Raw genomic sequence first — 22,819 nt, forward strand, 5'->3', positions numbered from 1 at the left:
GTGCCCTGCCTTACAAAGGGAAGCTATGGCATTTTAACCCCAAATTAGCTGTTTTATGTTATGTTATATTGATTTGTATAGCAATCATCCGAGAGGGTAACCAGGCACTTGGGCGTATGTGGATTGATAACTTGTGCATAAACAGATGCCCACCACCACAGAGGCATGTCCCACCATCTAAAACCTTCCATATAATTTGCAAGGAGAGTTGCCCATGCACAACACATACACACACACACAAAAAAAAAACTAGTGGGAGAAGGTTCAGATGTATGAAACACAAACTGTCCTGCTAGTAGGACCATAGGACATCAGCTTACCTGTGCTCGTTACACGGTCGCTCTCTTTGGACTTCGCTCCCTCCTTCGGAATGATGCCGGCCTCCGGCTGCTCCGTGGCAGATGTACTCTTGGACGTCAGTAGGTCGGCCGGCTGAAAAACCTGCCTCGTGTCGCCTTCGACGTCCTGCAGTTCCTCAAGAGTGGCCGTGTGCCTCCGAGTGTCCAGCACTGGAAGAGAAAACATGAAAAATGCCCCAAGAAGCTATTAAGGTAATGGTCAACACAAGATGCTAAATTGAAGTTGATCTCCACTGACAACCACCAACCCTTGCATGTGGCCCGTAAGGCAAGGGAGGCAGCCCAAAAATGTGAATTAACATGTTGTGTGCTAGTAACCTACAAGTAGGGACTCTGGCCAAATACCTGCTTTTGAAACCAGGCTGTGGCACCCACTGATGCACGGAAGGAAGATCAGTGCATTTATCCCTAAGCAAGGGTAACAAGTCACTGGTGACCATGCAAAGAGATGAATTAAAGAGTTGAGTAACTTGGACGTTTCTAACCACCAGAAGAGAAGGATACATGATCTGTGGTAGCTTGAGAACCCATCCATCAAGAAGAAAGGGATGAATGGGGCTGAAGAAACTGCTAAGTATCAAACTACTGGTGACGGCATGAGAGCAGAGGAAGAAGCAACTGGTGAGAATCCCACCACTGAGGAATGAGTGCTAGAACAGTAACAAGTAACTGGCCAGTAGCCTATGAATGAGTCCAGAGTGACGGAAGAGAATGAGCAACTCGTGATCATCCTCCCACCAAGAAGCGGAGCAAAGCCTTGATAGGGGATTTACCTCCCACTATGGAGGAGAGGTGTCAGGAAGTTTCCTGGCTGTGTGGATTATGGGGTATACGTAACAGTGGTGATGAGGGTGGCACACCATAGAGTATGGGAGAATTGGAGCTCTACACCTGAGTGATAAAAGTGGAACAGTGTTTCTGAGGCAGTGCAGGGGAAGAAAACAAGTGGATGGGTGTATGAATGGCTGGGGTGCAGGAGGGCGGTAGGAAATTGCAGGTGTGAAGTGTTGTTCCTTAGGTAGATGTGCCAAGGGGAGGTTGTAGAATATTCTGTCTGAGAGTCACCGGTGTGGAGTTGAAGCAACAGAAGTGGACAGGTAGGTTAGAACTTGGGAGTTATGAAGCAAAGTGCCTGAGAACTGTAGCTGTGGATGTGGTTTTCTTGAGTGCAGCAGGTGTAGATGTGGAGGACAGTCCATGAAAAAGGGAAGATGTCGAGGGGGGTGTCCAAGAGCAGCCGAAGAAGAGATGTGGCCCTAGGGCTGGTATATCTGGAGGGAAGTACTGAGAAGCAGCAAATGTGTGCTCAGTGCATGACGTCTGTGAGCAAGGTCTGCATCGTGCATGGGAGCCAGGCAAACCGCATAGTACCACATTACCATGGATGAAATACCATCATTCACAAGTATTGTGACCTAAATGTCGACTACCAAAATACTGTGTAGGTAAGTATATACTCAGTTTACTATATTTAAATATACATAATATAATCCTTAACTGTATATGTGTGTATATATATATATATATATATATATATATATATATATATATATATATAAAAGTCAAGATACGTGCATATACGTAAAAAAAGAGTAAACCTATACTTAGTTTAACAATATTTTAGGGCAAACGCAGGAAAGCATACGTGCTACACAAACATACTATAAATCTTTCGAATAAACGTATCCAATCCAAGAAAATATACACCAATAAACAAGTCATTAAAAAAATAGAGGAAAGCGATCAGAAACACGTAGAGAAGTGGACATATAGTCCTGGATGAAGTATATGCATAAAATATATGCAGGAGTGTACACCAACACATGAAGAAGGACAGCACACACAAATAGGCACGCACAAACTAACATGCACACAAAGGTAATCACATTCACAAACATTTCCATTAAGGTATGCAATTGAGCAATAATGTATACGCGTAATTAACTATATGCAGGAAGGCGCACAAAACCCCACGCAGAAGAGATAGAAAGGTTTGTATACACACACACACACTCTGTCTCAAACATACACCACAAGGTATGGCCACACAAACGTGCATACAAATGTGCAGCGACGCGTAATAATGACCAGGGGCGCAGCTGCTAGGGGAGGGGGGTAAATAGTTGAGTACAAGCGCTTTAAGAAGGGTAATGCTAAGTGTCTGTCGGATTTCACCTGAGATGTTTAAATATCCACACTGACAACACACACAATTGTTCTCGTCTGTTTTGAAGGCAGGCCCGGTTCCAGGAATTTATATCTGGATGGGCCAAGGGTGCGTGTGGTTGGTTTAATGGGTGCCCAGTTTTCGACAATTCTAGAGGTAGCCTACAACCTGGGCTCTGGTGCCACTGCACCTGCTGCATCAGTGGAAGGTAAACCCCTGCTCCTCTTCCCCAACACACACCTCCCCTCAGCAGCTTGCCTCCGATATGAGCTAAGGTCTGCACTGGGCTGTTTTCTTTTCATGAGCATGCCCAGAGTTTTGTCTCAGACTAGAAAAATTGGGAAAATCATCTAAAGGCGGTATTTTCCGCAAGTAAAACAGCTATTATTAAAACAATGCACTATAAAATGTATTCTAGAGATTTCTCATTGACCCCTGACTAATATTTACAGTAAATAAAAGTGAAACAAAAAGTCACATTTGCTGACATGGAGGAAGCACTTAACAGGTGTTTTCTCTGTGGCCTCTTTTATTGATACTGGGAGGGCCAAAGGTCACGTTTGGGTGGGCCTGGCCCACCTGGAACCAGACCTGTTTGAAGGCCTTAAAATGTTGAATTATTAGAAAGATATGTCCTTTTAAGTACCCCAGCACTCCTCTTTCTTTCCACTAGCCCCCCTCATGTCTTGCTTCTAATTTAATGTGTTTTGACAAGATGTCCCTGCTTAGTGTGACCAGATTTTGAGGAGCAAAAACCGGGACAGGTCAGACATAAAAGAAGGACTGAAGACTTTGCACCAGAGGTCTTCAAACTGGGGGGTGGGGCCCCCCTAGAGGGGCCTATTGGGGGGGGGCGACTCTGGCCAAAAGCAGCATTATACAGATAACAGGCCTTTGTTCTAAGCAAAAGGATGTTATTGCATTTTCAAAAAGGTAGCGTTACTTAACTGCAATATTTCAATAGGTCTAGACACATTTTAACATTGCCATCTTTATAAAGTAATTGTGAAAAATTCTGAAGGGGGGGGCAATGATTTTTTTTTTTCAACTGGGGTGGGGGGTGGCATTTAAAAGTTTGGAGACCACTGCTTTACACTCACTTTTATAGCTGGCCTGCCCCGTTTTTTGGTGTAGCTTTGTGAATATGTGCCCATACAAGTGCGTGTTGGCATATACACACACCCACCACATATAAGCCGTGGCTTGACCTCCCAGCTTGCATCCCCAACCCGCCCCCACCCACCTCTCTCTGCTGGGAGCAGAGAGGGGGCTGTGTTGCCTGACAGTAACAGATAAAGTACTTTAATTATTTCACACTTTGTAGGCGTCCCTTAAAGGAGAGCATACCTTTAATGTATGCTTCCCTGGATGATCTGACCTTTGTCCCAAATACGGGGACATCTGTTTAAAATTAAGAGAAGCGGCGGGTCACCGGGACAGTCCGCTAAAAACCGGGTCTAGTCGCCCTATCCCTGCTCGACTGTGGGGAAATTTAAAGCTCACACCTTACCCCCCTCTCACCCCCCACCCCACGTTTTCCCCATCATACTGACCAATCTACGCCCCCTGATACTGACACACGTGCAAGAATGCACACACGCTTGCTCACACAGACCACAGGCACGGAGGTGCACACACAGAGACACCCTGCCAAGAGCACACAGGACGGACAGGGACGCGTCGGGATTTTCCTGACACAAACAGCCGCACAATAACACGCGATGGGGCTGCTTTTCTTAGAAATGCAGCACAGAGACATTCTGAGAACACACGCCTCGGGGGGCAGCGCAAGGAGGAGAGGAGGGCGGGTGATGGGAGGGAGCGAGGCCACGACACTCTCTTTCAGACCCACAGAATACGAAGCCTACACCCGGGATTGTGAGGGCGCAGCATAAAGGCGACCACCAGGCTGCAGCTGTGGTTGAGGTGGGTGGGACAGGGAGGGCCCTCGTGGGCCGCAGGGGGGGAGTGAAAACATCTAGGAACGAGGTAAGGGGCCTGCAGCATGAGAGGGTAGGTCAGGTGGAAACTGCCCCTCTCAGGGATGCGAGGTGGGGGCTCCCCACTCCCAGAATAACCCAGTAGGACTTCAAAAGGCGGGTGGTCGGTAAAGCCTTCCATTTTGTTTTAATCTTGTAACATTTGCTGTTCATTCAAAGAAAGAGGTCAAACGTCAGGGAGTGTCTTCTGACTAACTGCTGTTTATTTTTTTAAACACTGGGGCTGGTGTTTACTTTTCTCACTGCTCAGCGGGCGAATTTTACAAGTAGGCAGCGACCCAACTGGGGACAGAAACTGAAAGGAGAAGGCAGCCTTACGTTAAAAGGTTTTCTAACACACAACACAATTGGAATACCTGTAAATAAATTGTGCAAATATTTCAAAATGTATCAGGGGCAAGTGAAGAGAAAATTACTTTTGCAGAGTCAAAAACTGGAATAAGATACGACTGCAAATGAGAGATTCTTTTTTCTAATTTTGAAGTGTGAAGGAAACAGTTTTTAATGGGATCAAAACAAACCAAGACACTTGTGGAATTTTTAGTTTCTGTGCGTATTTATCACACAAGTTGTCCGACTGTCACATATCTAGAGCAGTAAAACTGCAAGCCTGACATAAATGTAATGGCCATTGCAAGACAGCATTTCAATGGAATCAGGGCCCTCTGTAAATGGCACGCACCTGGTATGGGGCCAGACAAAAAGGTATGAAATACCAAAGGATTGAGTGCCTTCAAGGGTGCACTGATCCAGGCCAGGGCTTTTTTTTCCAATTATTGTTTTCAAGTTTGTGAGGCCACTTGGATCCACTTCAGGTGATCTCGGACTACAGCTCCCAGAATGCACACCCAAGGCGCCAACCTTGCGACTTTAGTGGCATGGAGTCATCTGGCAGGCTTAATGATGAGGGCACACCTGACTGTAACGTTGTGGGTACAGAGGGGGAGGGGGGCAGAGTGCACAGCATGGGAAAGCTCTGATTCAGTGATTGCCAGTGTGTTTTTGTCCTTTGTGAGAAACGCCTGTTTGCACAGAGGTCAGAATTTCCAAGTGTATTAAATACCTCACTCTTTAAATTTAAGCAGGTCAAACCTGTTAAAATTAACAAGAGAAAACTGTACAGTATTTACCAAGACATACAGGTATTGATGAAGTAACCCCCCCCAAAAAATATTTATTTTATCCCCAAAAACTTGGAATAGATGCTATTTCTCACACACGATAAATGAACACCGGGGTATTGAATTTTATATGTTGTGATAAATGCCACCTTTGCACTGACATACATGGAAACAGGCGTAGTGTTAGAATGAAAACACTACTATCCCAGAGTGCAATGCATTACAAGGCTGGCACTAGCTAGCACCGTTACATGACATGTTGGCCGGTAGGGTAAGGGAAGAAGAGCCAGCAAAAGGCGAGGGCAGTGTTTGGGGGGGTGGAAGATTAAACAAGGCACAGCAAGCTAGGGCTTGGTGAGCGGTGGATAAGAGTATAACGACATAAGGGAAGAGGTTGAGTATAGCAGCAGAGCAGGTGAAGAAGCACCAGGCCACACCTGTCGGCTTGTCCTGGGAACTGTACGGCAATACGTACAAGCATTTGCAATGAAATGGGTCTCGCATTTGCTCGAGTTAGAGCTATAAGCGTTGTAAATTAGTAACTGGACTTTTCTTGCCACATAAATTGAAAATGAAAAGTAAAACAGTTGACATAAGGAAGCCGATTCAGTGCGCCATGGCAGCCATGGGCATGAGCGTGAAGGAGACACAAAAAGAAAAAGAAGCTCGGTCGTTGTCAAAAGTATCAGCAGTCGGGCAATTATCCATGTAACGGGGTTGTCTGCAAGGAGGTAGCAAAACCGCCCAAAGGAGAGACAAACGTAAAGCATTTACCAAAAATGACAAAGTATTTTTGAAAGGCAAGCCCACGAACGAGTGAAAGTGATGGGTGTGGTTAAAAGCCCACAATACTTACAACAGGTCACATCATTTGAGCATTTGGGCAGTGTTGTGGGCCTTAAAATCAAGTTTAAAGTGGGAGGGATGAAAAAAAACAAAAAACTGAAAACTTAATGTCATCAAAACACCTAGCAGACCTCTTAGGAAACTAGGCATTTTGCTTCAGATTCTGGGGCTTGGACTACAAACTCTTTAATACAAAGCAAAAACTGGAATTATTAACTACTTACGCACAATCCTAGAAACTTGCAACTTCTGCCCTAGTAAATTTTAACCCACCAGTAAAAATAATGCAAAAGCATTTAATAGTGTAATTTCCCCACGCATACTCTGTGGCAGTTGAGTCGGGAGACGCGAAGGGTCACAGAAGAAGGCAACCCCCCCCCCAAAAAAAAAACCTGTTCCAGTTTTGTAAATAAAGAGATTATGTATACACAGAAACTGCCCAAATCACAGATACACAACAGGGTGCATTCCCACTGCCCTGGAAAGCTACCCAAGCATGCGTGCTTAACTGCTCCAGTCCAAGTTTTTTCTTTGCATTGTGGGGCTTGTAGTCTAGTTTAATCATTCCCAAACCAGGACCACAAATTCCATAAGGCAAAGGAAATACCATGGACAAGAGCAGCTACTCAGGAACGGCCCTGGGAAACTTTGCAGCTATGTTCCCTCAAGCATATTTCAAAATTCTGGCACCACATTATGATAATTACCTGAGTTTATTACGGGGTTTTGTTGAGTGCTACTTAACACCTTACAATAGACTCACACAGCCCGAGGTCGGAAGATAAAAAGGAGGTCAAGAGAGCGAGAGAAGGACAGACTGAATAATCAAAATATCGTTTGAAACAATGCGTAATCACCCTACCTGTGTGATCTAAAATATATGGGAGCGGACAAGCCACAAAGTGTGTGTGCTATACGAGACATACACTCCCATGGCAGACACCCAACAACTTAGAAACTGAGAAAAACAAGTAGTAATTCCGAGCCCGGCCACTAGTTTCTGGAAGGAGACCAGCAAGTGAAGCTAAAACTCTGAATGCTGCAAATTAGAGCTTTCTTTGTGCAGGTGGGGGAGCCGGAACTTATTTTTGGAGACCAGAACTTATATTTCATCATCAACTTTGACCCAGAGAAAGAGACAGAAAGGGATAACAAAAAATTGAAAGAAAGTAAGGAAATAGTATTAAAGAGGAAAAGTAATTATGAAAAAGAAGCTGCAAGTGGATAGAGACAAGAGAGTAGGGTGGTGGAAGCAAGGGGTGAGGAATCAAGACCAGGCAGCACTGGTATTCGACACCCACTGGGGTTGGCAGCACCAGCTCCTTCTGAATCTCAGCAAATGTCCCAAGCACTACAAGCTCAGCTACACAATCCTATTAACTACTCGACAAAATCCTGCCATAATGCCACACTCGCTAGCAGCACCCACGGTGGCAGACAACATACACGGCGCGGTCACTTCTCCCAGGTCCATACCCGAGTAGCCGGGCCAGAGGTTTGCTATGCATCCTGGGACTTGGAGTCCTGTTTATCTCATTATAAAATAAGGACTTAAATCACAAAGGGATGAATGTCCCGGGCTGAATTAGGTACTCACACGTGGACCAGGGAAACTTAAGCTTTGACTAAACGAAGAAGCATTTTAGGAACCAAAATGTGGTCCTGGAAAGTTATTTTCCGGAAATGCATTTCTACAAATTCAACTGGGGAAGGTAAAACTCCCTGAAGAAAACAAGAGATAAAACTATCAACGCCCTATTCCCGGTCAAATACAAAGCACAGCATAGAAGAGAGAACCACAGCCTCTCCGTGTCACCTCAAGTGAAAAAGACCTAATTAACAGCTCCTCGCAATGAACACCTTGAATAAGCAAGGCGGAAACCTCTGCAAAACTTGTCTGGCTTGTCGAGCCAATCAAGTATGTTTGTCTTGCACAGTATGTGAAAATAAAGTAAGGCTGCAAACCAGATGCTTCGGAGAATGTAATCTGAGTTGTTTACAGGTTTTGCTGCTGAAAGTGAAGTCATCGCGGTGCCGGTGGCCAATGGAGGCCGAGCTCCGACGCCCAGAGACAGCAGGAGCCAATCCTGGGGCAGGTGGGTGAGATGAGGGCGGGGCAGACGGCTCTGTGTGGCCAAGGGTTGCACACACCCCCGGGCACGAGACAAGCAGGAAACATCTGCCCCCTCCAGCAAGGAGCCCGAGGTGGTCGCAGAGGGAGTCTCAAACTTCGAAAAAGTCTCGCGTGGAAATGGCACCCGGCTGCAAAGGCTCCTTCGAAGGAGCACAGCACATACACACTAGTTACGTACAGCACACAAAGGCACCCCCGAAATGTGCAAAAATAGTTGAGTCAAGACACGTTGTGCACCTACACACACCACTTCCACTCAGTGCTTAATTTGTGCTTGTTGTTTCCGGTGCTGAGCACCGGCACTTATTTTTGAGGGCCGGGGCTTATTCTTCTGCCTCAAGCATTTGTTGCGAACAAAAGACACATATGGGAAAGACGGAGGAAGGGAAAAAACGAAAAAGCATAAAAAAGAGAAAGCAGAAAGCTGCAAGAGTGAGCTGAAGGGGCAGGGAGTGGCTTTAAATGGACTGAAGAGGCCCAAGATGGCTTCAGGTTTACGCCACCTCAGTATTCCGTGTTCCCACATTTAATTGCAGAAGCCCCGTGTTTAAGAGGAGGGCTTTGGGCACCGGATTTTTTTATTTACAAATTAAGCACTGCTCTCACTGCGCCCCCCACTGCCATTCACGCACATTCTATTCTTGCACACAGGATATCCAAACAACGCACGTGTCTACTCCCACAAGAAATGCAAGCTTGCTCACACAAACCATAGGCAGAGGGGGTACAGAGAGACATCCTGCCACAAGCACACAGGACAGACGGGCGCATCGGGGATTTCCAGACACAAACAGCCGCACATTAACACGCGATGGGACTGCCCTTCTTAGAAATGGCAGCACAGAGGCATTCTGAGAACACAAGCCTGAGGGGGCCGTACAAGGAGGAGAGGAGGGCGGGTGATGGGAGGGAGCGAGGCCACGACGCTCACTTTCAGACCCACAGAATACGAAGCAAATATCTGGGATTGTGAGGGCGCAACATAAAAGCGACCAGCCAAGACCACAACTCCCATAATGCATTCGTATGTTTAAGCAAAGTCCAGAAGTAGAAAAGTGGCATGCCAGTGACAGCGAGGCATCTGGTCGCCCTACTTCCTATCTCTTGCACAGTATTCACTCACCAGTCAGGTGCAGAACTTGCAGACAATACTCGCATGTAGCACTCACTGCAGCATACATGCCAACATTTTAGAAGAGAAAAGCGGGAGATTAAAAATAATAATCGGGAGAATCTATTTACCCTATTGACTTCTATTGAAACAGATGCATTTTCACGCTGGAAAAGCGTTTTTTTGGCTTAAAAAAGCGAGCGTTCCCCCTGAACTGGATCTACTGGGATGTATGCTTCAGATATACACGTGCAGAATTCATTCTACTCCATCACGTCAGTTGCTCACTCCCTCTATGGCGGCTGCCTCTGATGGAGTGGCCATCTGTTGGGTTTGTTAGCCTTATTAGTTAACTGGAAGCAAAATAATACCACTACACCCAGAATGCATTGGGCTGTCATATGAAACCCACAGACTGGAACCAATGTCCATGATACCATGGAGTGAGGCGGCCAACACTACTGGAGCTAACTGGGAAACCTAGCCTCTTAAAGGTCAGTGGGATTAACAGATAGGTTTTTCAGGGCCAGCCCTATGTTTGGAGCCAGACTGCTCTTGCTTGGACAGATGTGGTGGAACAACAGGTGTCATATCCTATTCTTGGAAAGGGGTTATTACTTGTCCGATTACGTAAAGGGTTGGAGGTGAATATACCACGAAATTTAAATGTCACTGCTTTGTGGAGGGCAGAACTCAAGATCTTGATTACTATCCTCCTAAACAATTGAAGAAAATAAGACAGCTTGGTTATAGGACCACTTTACACTATTCCCCCAAACTGGAATCCGTTCGAGTGCTTTACACATCATATCATTTTAGCCTTTCAATGCCTCCAACCAATACGCTTAGTAAGAATACACGCTTGCACAGTGATAGAACCAGTTCTATGTTATCACTTGAGCGACAGGCACAGCAGCGTGTGAAAAAAATCTATATGTTGTATTTAGCTGACCTTGGATTCTAGTTCCACGCCGGTTTGGTGGGCTGCATTTGTCGTACACATGACTGAGATATAAAAAAAATATATATTAATCGGGCAATACGAAGAAGACAACAAGCATTTGCAATGCAATCGGCCTCGCTTTTGCTCCAGTTAGAGCCACCCTGGGCAGCCATCCCCGCCAGCAGTAGGAGCTGCAAACCTTTAACAATAAAATGATAATAAACTAAGTTTAGCGGGGCTATGAGGGTGACAAGCAGTGAGGGGAGTGCACAGAGCACTCCCCTCAGAGCGCATGTGGCCGGCCAAACACACATGCGCACACGGGCTCTCTCCAATCCGGCACTGTGTTGCCAGGTTGAAGTGAGCAAGCCCCGGCTCCCAGTCTGCGTTCGAGCGCCCAGCCAGGGCACTCAAACCAATCATAACCCTGCTTTGAGCAGCGTCATGATTGGCCGCAGGACAGACTGGGATCCTGCAGTGCCACGGAGACCGGCGGCGAGGTTCAGGTAAGTTTTAAAAAAAATATATTTTATGTTTTATTTCTCCCCCGCCACTTTTCCAAGTAGCCAGCTGCGACTGAGAGCCATTGGCATTGTAAATTCCTAACTGGACTTTTCTTGCCACATGAAAAGTAAAACAGTTGACAAAAGTGAGCCGATTCAAAGCGATACGGCCGCCATGAGCATAAGTGCAAAGGAGAGACACAAAAGGAAAAAGAAGTTCGCTTACAATAAAACATATTGGCAATCGTGCAATTATCCTTGTAACAGAGGCAGTCTGCAAGGCGGTAACAAAACCTCCCCAAGGAGGGACAAACGGAAAGCATTTACCAATGATAAAGGATTTTTTAAAGGCAAGCCCATGAATGAGTGAAATTGATGGCCCTGCGGTGGGCCTGGTTTAATGCCCACAATACTAAACAACAGGTCAAAGCGCTTGCACGCTTAACCTAAAACTGAGTGCAAAGTTAATAAGAAATTCCATTGTCGGTGGCCTATTAATGAGAGTCCAGAGTCATGAGTGGCGGGGAATAATAATTTATCAATTAATCTACCAGCTCAGGATTGTGTTCCAGCACACAGGTTTATGATTACAAGAATTAAACAAAAGTGTACATTGGAACACGGGCATGTATTCTCACGCATCCCCGTGCTCCAACTGGTGCAAGTTCAATGCAAGGCATTCACAGTGGTTTTACAGGAGTTACACCCTCAGGAAGAGGGGTTCCACCACACTGTGTTGCTTTCTTGGTGTCCTTTACAACCTGTACATTTTCCAAGGACTGTCAATGTTAACCCATTAGCAGTAATGGATTTCACTTAACCAATTAAACTGTTTAACTATTTAACCAGTGACTGCCTACAAGAAAAAAAGGTTGGCAACTACATTTTATTTTTTATTTAACAAGCCTGCCAACTGGAACTACGGCATATGATTTCATCATGCATGTTGCATTGTGGGGCTTGTAGTTTTGCTTTGAATGCTGCCATTATGGATTCCAAATCCCAGCATACACAGTGCTGTTGGCTAAAATGCAAGAGTTGGCTTAAGGTGTTATGTGTGATATGGAGCCACTTATCAACCATGTCTAAAAATTTGGAAAGTAGTCTAGTCCTTTCCAAAAGCTGCTTGCTTCACAGGTACAACCAAAATGAAACTCTGCTCACATACTGTGTGAGGGGTCACTCTTTCACTCGCCTTATACATTAAAAGAAGCATTGACAATGCAATTGTTTTTTCTTTTGTGTAGTGAAATATTTTATACCAAACCTCACAACACAATAAAAGGTATATACCATTGGAAATGCAACCCTCCATCAAACAGCAGTAAAAAGTAAAGAAAAGGTGACAGTAATAGAAGGAACACCATATGATTCTCACACATACAGGACAGGTACAACACAAGTAGCTATCACGCTAGAGAGGGAGTGAGAGACTTTAGACTGTTGTATAATTTCCTTAAACAGACAAACACACAAGAAGTAAAAAAAAAAAAAACTGGAATAAACAGTCACGCCTTTTTCATGTACTCATAGAGGATGTTTAACCCTGACCTACCTACGGTGGTATGCTCCATCCTTGGGAAACATCCCCGGGCACTACAGTTCACTGGTAGTACAGCCTCATTCTGTTTAAATGACAGACAAAACTGAGCGTGGGTGAACTAACATTTTTTTTTCTTCTGGGGTCTCCCTACTGAAGAGTCAAAATAGGTGGGTCAAGAAATGGACTCTACTTCTCTTTTCCATGAGCATGTTTTGGCGCTCAACATTTTGCCCTGGGGAGTCAGCCATCTTCTCCATGACTATAGGTATCTCACATAAAATATTGTAAAACAGTGCCTTGTTTCTAGGGCTTAGTAACCAGCCCCAGAAGAGGGGGAAGCAGGGCAAATTTCCTCAGGCTCCACTCCTTAAAGAGGCTCGCTACATGCTATTGCTGAGGCTGTCGGTGTATGTGGCATTTTTCACAGGACAAGCCACTGTAATCATATCCCGCGCTATGAAACAGGCCATGGCCATGCTGCCAAGACATACTCGCAACTGACTGATAAGTGCGGTGGGCGCTAACAGGCCTTTAGACAATGAGCCACACACCTAACACGCAAGCATCTCTTGCCTGACGCCCAGTGCCAAGAGGCCAGTGGTAGTGATACAGTGATGGCTGGATATCGTAACTCTTCACAGCGCCGCCTGCGTTGCAGCCCATCTAGAAAAGCAGCGCCATAGAGACTGAGGAGAACAGTTTTTAGCCCAGACCCCCAACCCCGCTGCAGGTGCCGCTGACTGGCACTTTATTAATAGGAGAGGTAAAACATAAATACAAAAAAGTGTATTTTTGGAGTGTTTACCTTTAGCAGATTAGATTATATCACTGCAACACGCGGCCTTTATTAGAGTTAGAGAACCAGACCCTTTCTGCTCTGACAGTGTTATTAATGACTCAAGTGGCAAGTCAGTTGACTTGTTTCTCTACATAAGACTTAATTTTTTCATGTAGATGAAGCAACGTTATGGCCCATCAAACTATCTACAAGAAAGAATTTTGTAGAGTGTACATCCTTAACAGAAATATTTCAAGATGCTCTTAAAATGTGATGATGATAAAAAAAAAAGGAGAAACAGAGAAGAAAATCAATTTCCTAGGTTTACACAGTTTGGTCAAGCTGGGAATTCGGAGTGGAAAGCAGGGACCCTGGATCAGGGCCCCCTCAACCAGTTTTTGTCCTGGGTTCAACAAAAGCTTCTGAGTGGCTTTGGCATTTAATGCAGGAGCATTCAAAATATCCTTTGTTTTTTCATAAGATGTGTCAACTGCAGCGGAAATAGCCATTCTTTATAGAGCAGGTACACCTCGGGCATAAACAATGCACGCCCCCCTTTAGGTGCATCAGCAGCAATGTTTTCCCCATCACAGGATAGGTAAATATAGGGCAGCAGCTTTCAAGCTTTGCTTCTTCACAGAACAGGGACAGCATGGCAATAGCAAAGCAGGCCTCCCTCTCTTATAGGAAGCAGCAAGAGGAGTCTTCTGCTTGCAGCATAACAGATCCAGCAGTACGGACTCGTAGAACTTTTCATCAGTCACAGAACATGTACTATTAAACATGAGTGACATGTAGGATACAGTCAGGTGTCTGGATCAGGAGCCTAATTCATTGAGAGGACTGTACAGTGCATGAATGAGTGAATATGCAAGTCCTGACACCATTCTCGCTTAGGTGATATTCCATACCAGCATCCTGAAAGTCCTGCGGCTGTCACTCGGATACCTGCTGTTTGTGTTAATTCTTTGGGTTTCTATGCATTGAGAAGTAGCTATTACCTAGCAGGTCATTGGTTTTTGTCACAGCCCAGTTGCAGCCTAAGTAACTCTGCTTTAGATGGGCACACAGTTCCCAACCTCTTCAAAATGTTTTGAATGCATGTGCACCAGGCTCCGTGCAATCACTGCCTCAGTGCTACCCTTGTTGACAATGCTGAGGGCTGCAGGTGAGTGTCAGTGCCTCTCAGGTGTATCGCCATTATCAAGGAGAGTCCCAGGGCCTCCCTTGTGAGTCTCCGTGCCCACCTTGTGTGGTCAGTGCCCCCCAAATGTATCTCAAGGGCCGCTATTATTCCCTGTTGCGTCCCAGTGCATCGCACATGTTCTTGCCTTTTCCCAGTACCTCCATAACCAGACAGCAAATGCAAAACAGATGTGATGGTAAAGGCAGGAACTGGTGAAGTAAAGATGATTGGGAAGGCTGGGAGAATGTGTTGTCATTTTCTGTCCCTAGGGCTCATTATTTGGACCTATGTACACCTTGCATCATAAGATGTTGACCCTAAAACCGGTCCCAGGATGCTTTTTTCTGGTCCAGGGAGGACCTTGCCTGGCAGTTTGGGCTGGACTGTTTCCATGGGGAACAGGATCAAGACTGATTTGCATATGGCTGGGTCCAAACTGGAATGGCATGGCAAGCAAAAGAACTGATGGATTAAACCCAGATATGTGACTGGTGGTGAACGTTTGATTTGCTCTGCATTCCGTCCATCATCTGTTGTTTTTGCATTTGTCACTGCATGAGCATACCAGAGCCTGTGATTCTATATAACTTACGCATTCATTCACGTATCCATCTATTCATCCATCCAATCACAATATGAGACATGCCTGTGGCAATCCACTCACCTGGGCACGGCCTAATGCTACACAGACGCTTCTCTGGGATGCCCCTCTTGCCAGTCACAAAGCACCAGGGTACTGGTTCCTCATCGATGTTTCTGCAGTAATTGTGATCTGCGGCAGCTGTAAAGCAAGAAAGACACAATGACTTCTTTACAAGCAGGACCTGCCCCAACCCACAACAGGGATTAATATAGACTTACAGCCTGCTGTAGCGGGCTATACCGGCCATTAAGGCCCGAGCCGAAGACGAGGGCCTTTAACAGGGGAGCGGGACTTTAATGCCAGTATAGCCCTGCTACTGAGGGCTATAAGGCTATTAGAACATTCTGCCACAAGAGGTCAGAATGTTCTATTAAAACAAAGGCCTCATGGAACCCAAGGGGACTGAAATCCCCATGGGCTCTTGGAGGCCTTTGTTCACACTAACAGTTGTGAACTAAAATATTGCAGTGTTGGAGCTCCGGGTGTCTACCGGCCATTAGAAGCCCAGAGCACGCCATTGTTTTCAATGGAGCTCCCAACATTCCAATGTTCTAATGAAGTATCACTGTATGCAGGGCCTGCCCCAACCCATATCCCACACAGGAACGGCCCCTTCGCTATGGCTGAGGAGCGTCGCCCCGCTGCTGAAAGGCAGCAGAAAAATAAAATGATAATACAACTATTGTATTATCATTCTGTTTTTCGCTTCCTCCATGTAGGGCAGGGCGGGCAATCGTCAACAAGGGGAGGAGGAGGAGTGTGAACTCTAAGTGCAAATGTCGGTTTTGCCGGCCAAACTAACATGCACATTTAGAACTCTACACGTGGCCTGTGTTGAACAGCCCGGGTGAAGAACCAGTTCAGGCTCCCAGTCCCCAGCTAAGTGGCATTTCAGGCCACAATGGGATTAATCTCTGAATATATGGCCTGCCCACACCCTACAATGGGATTAATCTCTGTATGCATGGCCTGGCCACACCCCACAATAGGGTTAATAAAGCATCTCTGTATGCATGGCCTGCCCACAGCCCACAATGGCATTAACCTCTGTATACATGGCCTGCCCACTCCCCATAATGGGATTAATTTCTGTATACATGGCCTTGCCTGCCCACACCCCACAATGGGATTAATCTCTGTATGTATGGCCTGCCCACACCCCACAAAGGGATTCATCTCTGTATGCATGGCCTGCCCGCACCCCAAAATGGAGTTAATCTCTGTATGCATGGCCTGCCCACACCCCACAATGCGGGGTAATAAGGCATCTCGTTCCCTCCATCGTATTTTCCAAATTGTGTGATTATTGTCTTTGAAAAAATAACCAGAACAAGTAATGTGATCATGTGGAAATGAATCAAGAGAGCCTACTATTATTTAATTTGCAATATATGTTTCATTAAACACCTGACAAAAATTACAGCACAATGTGCTTTCCTTCCATAATCCCAAGAAGTGGAAAAAAATCAGCCACTCGTCATATAGTTGTTAAGCATCAATTGATTACTTGTGTTACCGTAATCTGCATGTTATCTATAGTAACCTTGACAAACCATGTCCCGCGATTCACAAAAAAAGTAACCACATGCGAACGCGCACAACACCCCCCATCCCTCCACCCCCACCTCTGGACCCCCCAACCTCTGTAACACAAATATTTTCCAAGAGTGATCTCCCAAGGCCTGGAACTCACCAACCGTCGGCGGGGAGAGGGAGCTCTTCTGCACCTCCCGCCAGTTCAGACAGGACAGTCCGTCCGCTGCCACCTGCTGGGTGCCCAGGTAGGGTGCCCCATCTCTGCGAAGACAGTCTGTAGGGCAGAGGGGAAAAGAACAGGACAGGCGGTCATTTATTGCATGGTCATAAACCCCCCTGCTTGGGGGTGGACTATTCCAGCCGCAGATAATGCTTCCTGCTTAGGAAGGAATCCCTACAGTTAGGGGTTTCACATGAATAGCAATGCCCCCGGCCCCCTAAACACACGCTTCAACCCTGCGCCCGCCCCCCTCAAGAGCACGTGGGCTATGCCCCAACATACCTTGAGAGCCCTGTCCACATGCAAACTACTGGCGCTGGACATCTGACCCTAGGAGCCACTGGCCACCTCAACTAACATGACATATGACCTCAAAGAGCCCCAATTTAAAGGTGTCCTACTCACCCCAAACCTGAAATGTGTTATTATCACCCCTCGCAAAACTAAAGGCGAAATATTTACACTCCCGAGGGTGTGTCGTCGAACTTCTACGTGCCCCATGTAATGTGTGGCACATAAATAGCTCCTCTATTTTTTAGCAAACAGCACGGTGCATTCTGGGATTGGCCCAGGATTACAATAGCATTTGTATGTATCTGTAATCAGCGGCGATTAAGTTCTAGAATACTTTAAGGTACATTTGTAAAGGGCGCACGTTCACCCTAAAGGCGCCGAAAAACTGTTGTTTGTTGCTTTCAGTTTCAAGGGAACTCATTTTAGCGAACTCGGAAGGATGAAAGGCTGAGTGGAAGATTCGAACCTGAGACCATGAGATGGAACAAGGATGTCTGCAGTGGATGCTTTAATCCATGGAGTCACCAAACCCAGTAAAGTGCTACTGGCTGAATAGAGGTCCTTGGATGAAGAAGGCACACATCTGTGTGATGGGGACACTTAGCATCTCTGGAAATCACCTGTCCCCGGGATACCTGTCACCAGTAAGTCTGACTCACTCCAAGGGCATTTAGTTAGCAACCCCCAAACCCAGGAATGGCACGACTCCCAAGATTCAGATATTTAATAGACCCTGATTCTAAGTAAGAAACGAGGCACAATGCTTAAATATTCTCTACTTTCTGAACATATTTAAATAACATTCGACTCCCGAGGTCATATCCTGTGACTTTAGGAAACGGAAGCCCCTTTCACCCCAATCATGCATGTTTCAAATTCTTTGATGGCAGGTAACTTATGAAACTTAGAAAGTCTTCCCCTATGAAACCTAGAAATTCCAGTAACCATAGGGAACATTATCTTAAGCGTGGTTCTCAGAATCACTCTGAGGTCTCTTTAAATCCCTTACCATCGGCTGCAGGCAACATGACCCCAAGATTCCTAGTTATTCAATCTACTCAGAAGCCCCCTCAACCCCTCCCCAATGTTTTTTTTAAAAAGCATATACCCAAAATATCTATGGCCCAGACCATCTCATCCCAAGTAACCACCACCCACTTGGGACCCTTGCATATCCCAGATCATTTGATACCAGGTTACTTTTAGCTCATAGGTACACTGAGGCACATGACTCCCAGACATTTAGCTATCCCAAATTATCTGATCCCAAGTGAGCCAAACAAAGGCCACTGGAATTACCCTATTTCGGATGCTTTTTGATTTCAATTATGGATTTGCAGAACTAACCACATAATCATCTGCTGCATATTTTTCAATATCCAACAAGGCATATTTTGTTTCTGGTCTCAACAGATGGAACTCTACAAAGACTTAACTGGTCACCTTTCAACTGTTGATTGCTGTATTTATCCATTAAATTGGTGAAAGTTTTGCCCGAATAGTGTTAAGATCCACACCTGTTGGCCTTGTGGAGGTGAGGGAGCTGGGGGAGGACTTTGACAGCAGCAAAAAAAGTCAACCTTAGAAATATAATCTAAACCGACAGGGGAAAAAAATTATTGGTCGTAAAAGCATCTAAATTCCCCATTCAAATCAATTTATGTTCCAATCTCCATAAATCCATTATGGCCCCCCAGCATGTCTTAACCCTTCCTCAACACCATCTCAGCGACACTGGTCTTCACATCATTTTGTAGGGTACTGAGTGGAAAAAGTACGCTCTATATACCCATCTCTCCTCAATTATTCCTGTGTCCAACTCTCCGGTCTTGTTTAGGTTTTGGTGTATAGGGTCCATCCTACCTAAACATGGTTGTCAGTGTCAGCTCTGGAATGTCCTGCTCCCTCTTGCAACACAGTATATAGTCTGTGGTGGGGGTAAGAGGGCTCAGCATAAGTAGTCACATACAGTGTTACACCCCCCCCCCCCCCACCCCAAAACAGGCACGTCATCATCTCCTCCTCAGCTTCAGACAAGGCACTGGACCTTCTACATGGATCCACCCAGGATGTGGAATGACATCCCTGTATCCATCAGGACCGCCCTAACCCTGCTCCAATTTAGAAAAAGCAGAAGGCACTTTAGCGCCTTGAGACCCGCACGGGTGAGTAGCGCGCTTTATAAATGCTAATGATTTGATTTGATTTGGTTACAAACACTACATCACGATGCAGTAACAGTCCACTTCCCCCCCTCAGAATCCTGCACCCCCTCCAATCACTTATTAACTGTATCTTCACCCTGGAGCAGGTACGGTGCACCGTTGTCTTCCGGTTGGCCTTGCACGATCCGAATATTTACCTACATCTGCAGCGCTGCCACCCCTGTGGTGTACAGGCAAAGACACGGAGAGACAGGCTGGAGCATCGCAGCCTAGCGGCCATCTTGGTAGCGAATAAGCCCCGCCCTCTTCACCTCTTTTCAAGGCTTGATGTGCTGAATCTTCAAGTGTCTTCTAGTGACACACTTGAGTAAGGCGTTTGTAGCACAAAATGCAGCCCCGCACGGCCGTTTCTTGTTAGAAAGAGATGAACTCGGAGCCATTTAGGGTGAGCGGAGTGAAAACGTCAAACTGCAGAGAAGTTTTAAAGAGTAGCTGGGGTTTGCAGAAAAAGAGCCGTGCACAATTTTCCTTCAAAAATTGCTTCCTCTGTCTTGTTTCTGCAGACACTGTTAGAGCTTTACTCTGTTTTATGCTCAAAAGCGGAAATGCCACTTTTGATAACAGTGTTTCTGTGCTTCCGTTCAGGACAAATCGTTGTGGATGAAAACATTTTTAACAGGATTTTCAAAATGGATGTGGATTTCTTTATTAGGAAACGTGCTTTGTTTTTACAACGTTTGAAATCAACGTGCTTTGAGTGGAAAAATAGCGACAATACCAATGCCATATAAGGGGTGTGACCATGACACGACATCATTTGCTGTTAATTGGCAAATAATTTGGTCACTCGTGGCGCACAATTTGGTTCTTGGTTGTGGCATGATACTTACCTCTAGATTGTCAAAAGCGATCTCTAGTTTTCAAAGTTGTGAAACTGTTTACTACTTAAGTTAAAGTATGTTTCCTGGTGTGCGCGTGCTTAGCCGCTCCCCTGACGTAACATGTAAAGGGCTGTTAAATCCCAGAGGACCACGTCTCCATTATATACAAAACACTAATAACATTAAAAAGGCCTACCTAAACTGCTCTCTCAGTACTTTAGCAGACCCAACTTCGACACTGCCCGCCCCCTTCCATCTAAGTCACAACAGGACCATTACGTCATTGAGCCCCTCCCCTTAAGAACCAGGGGAGCCCAGTGCAGGTAACCTTTCAACCAAGCACTCGCTCAGTATCACGAGCTCAATAAAACATATTTATTTTTCTAAAGAAATTCCAGTCTGAGTTTTCCCGAAGTAATCTCCTGCATTGGGTAAACGTTGCTCTGATTTTGAGCACAAATTTCACCTAATTAGATAGATTTGTCCCAAAAATTATAGGGAATGACAATTGTTCGAAATTTATCTGAAACTTATAGAAAAAAAGCAATTACAAAACCCTTAAAGACATGTTCACTCACTCCCACCCGTATTTACAAGAATCGCATAAAAAAGAGAAAATGTACTCTGATCGTCCCAAAAATATCCCCGAAGGCTGTAAAAGGCCCACGGTGGTCTAAAAAACCAGTGGATTGCGTGTGCAGAGCCGGTAATTATTACCAGGGCCGACGACGCACTGAACAGAAACATGGCCAGATGCTGGCTGGATAGGGTTAATGACACTTATATATCATATCAGTTTTCCAGCCTTGGGATGTCTGGTCTGCGCGGCTGTGAGCCTGCACAGATGCGGCTTCCCAGCTATGGGAAGGGGAGGCTGAGCCCCCCGTACCATTTCCAGCCTCAGCTAGTTGGAACTGGCTTGTGTACAATGCAGCACACGTGCAGTTCACCAGGAAGACTGCTTCGTAAATCTGGCATTCATAGCGCTTTCTTATAGCGCAGAAAGCGCCTAGAAGATGGCGGCGGGCTGCTAAATAACCACACTCCCTTCTGACGTCACACATGATATCTTACCTTTAGTGCCAAGTGCAGAGTGCAGCAGCAGGCAGCTTAGGAACAGTCCGTGCATTAAAACATCCATCCTTGCACGGAGGTCAGTGCCCAAACGGTGACTGTGCCAGGGTGGGTGCCCGCCTCAAAGGAGAGTGTGTCCGCATGCGCTACAACAATTTGGATTTATAGCAAGCAATGCCATAGGTTGACTGTTTTGGGGATGTGACGGTGGGTAGCATGAGAGGCGCTACCTACTTTATCCGGCTGAAATTAGGAGAGGGGCCAGGCTCTACTGTGGTGAATCAGGCTAGGTGCACAGAAGAGATGCCAGGCTCTGGGTCAGGCTGGTTGCACAGACTGGGTCTGGATAAGCTACAAGTGGTGCCAGGCTCCAGACCAGGCTAGACGTACAGGAGAGGTGATTGCCTCTGCACAAAATCAAACTGGGCGCACAGGAGAGGTGCCATGCTCTGGGTGATAATGGATGCCCGAGGGGTGCCAGGCCCTGGATCGGGCTGAATGCACATGAGAAGTCCCAGGCTCGGGAGGGGAGTGGGTGCACATGAGAGGAGCCAGGCCGTGGGTCTGGGTGGATGCACAGGAGAGGTGCCAGGCCGTGGATCAGGGTGGGTGCACAGGAGAGGTGCCAGGCTAGGGATCAGCGTGGGTACACCGGAGAGGTGCCAGGCCGTGGATCTTGGTGGGTGCACAGGGAGAAGGTGAGGGCTCTGCTCTGGATCAGGCTGCAGGGAGCACAGCTTGGACGTGTAGGCGCTCACTGGGTGAGAGGTGCCCAGCAGCCTGCTCCTATCGACCAGAGGTGCGAGCTGCGCTCTGGGTGCCAGGCTCTGCTCTCTCAGCCTCGTGCCCTTGCTGTACCCTGGCCCTTCCCTGTCTCTTCTCTTGGTAAACAGCCTCTCTCTGGCCCCGGCCCTCCCTCATCACTGCAGTCAGAGGCGGCTGGCAGTGCAGTGGCACTTACTGGGTCCTAGCGCTCTCTGCTACAGCCACACAGAGTGTGAGAGGCAATACACTAAACACCCTGCAGGTTTCAGAGAGCTGCAGCACCGCTGTACACACATTGGACCCACAGTAACAAGGCTAATCCACCCAACCCAAAACAACATGGTTACCAAGTGGCCCCATGTCACGTGCGAAAAGTTTAGCCACTGGGAACTTTTTTATGCAAAACTGCAGGCACTGGAATTTGCAAGCTCAAACTCCTAACGCAGAAACTGGATCTGCTACTTTCAGAAAGCAGTGTTAGCTAAACAAACAGGACTGGCTAGAAGTTGCCATTTGGCCCCAATGAAACAGTGCACACAAACTGTCTCAG

The 22,819-nt window shown here is 46.3% G+C and overlaps 1 protein-coding gene across 1 annotated transcript in view; it reads right to left on the reverse strand.

Annotated features, from left to right (window-relative positions):
• Nucleotides 1-22,395, reverse strand: part of PIK3IP1 (phosphoinositide-3-kinase interacting protein 1) — a 33,781-nt gene extending 11,386 nt beyond the window's left edge. Inside the window, exons 1-4 of the mRNA XM_069215067.1 lie at nt 21,505-22,395; nt 17,028-17,144; nt 15,356-15,472; nt 321-509 (exon numbers count right to left, since the gene is read on the reverse strand). Of these exons, the coding sequence (XP_069071168.1) occupies nt 321-509; nt 15,356-15,472; nt 17,028-17,144; nt 21,505-21,571 (490 nt within the window). The 5' untranslated portion in view covers nt 21,572-22,395. The remainder of the gene's footprint in view (nt 1-320; nt 510-15,355; nt 15,473-17,027; nt 17,145-21,504) is intronic.
• Nucleotides 22,396-22,819: the final 424 nt, after the last annotated feature.

The sequence above is a fragment of the Pleurodeles waltl genome, chromosome 11 (assembly GCF_031143425.1).
Source record: "Pleurodeles waltl isolate 20211129_DDA chromosome 11, aPleWal1.hap1.20221129, whole genome shotgun sequence".
NCBI lineage: Eukaryota > Metazoa > Chordata > Amphibia > Caudata > Salamandridae > Pleurodeles > Pleurodeles waltl.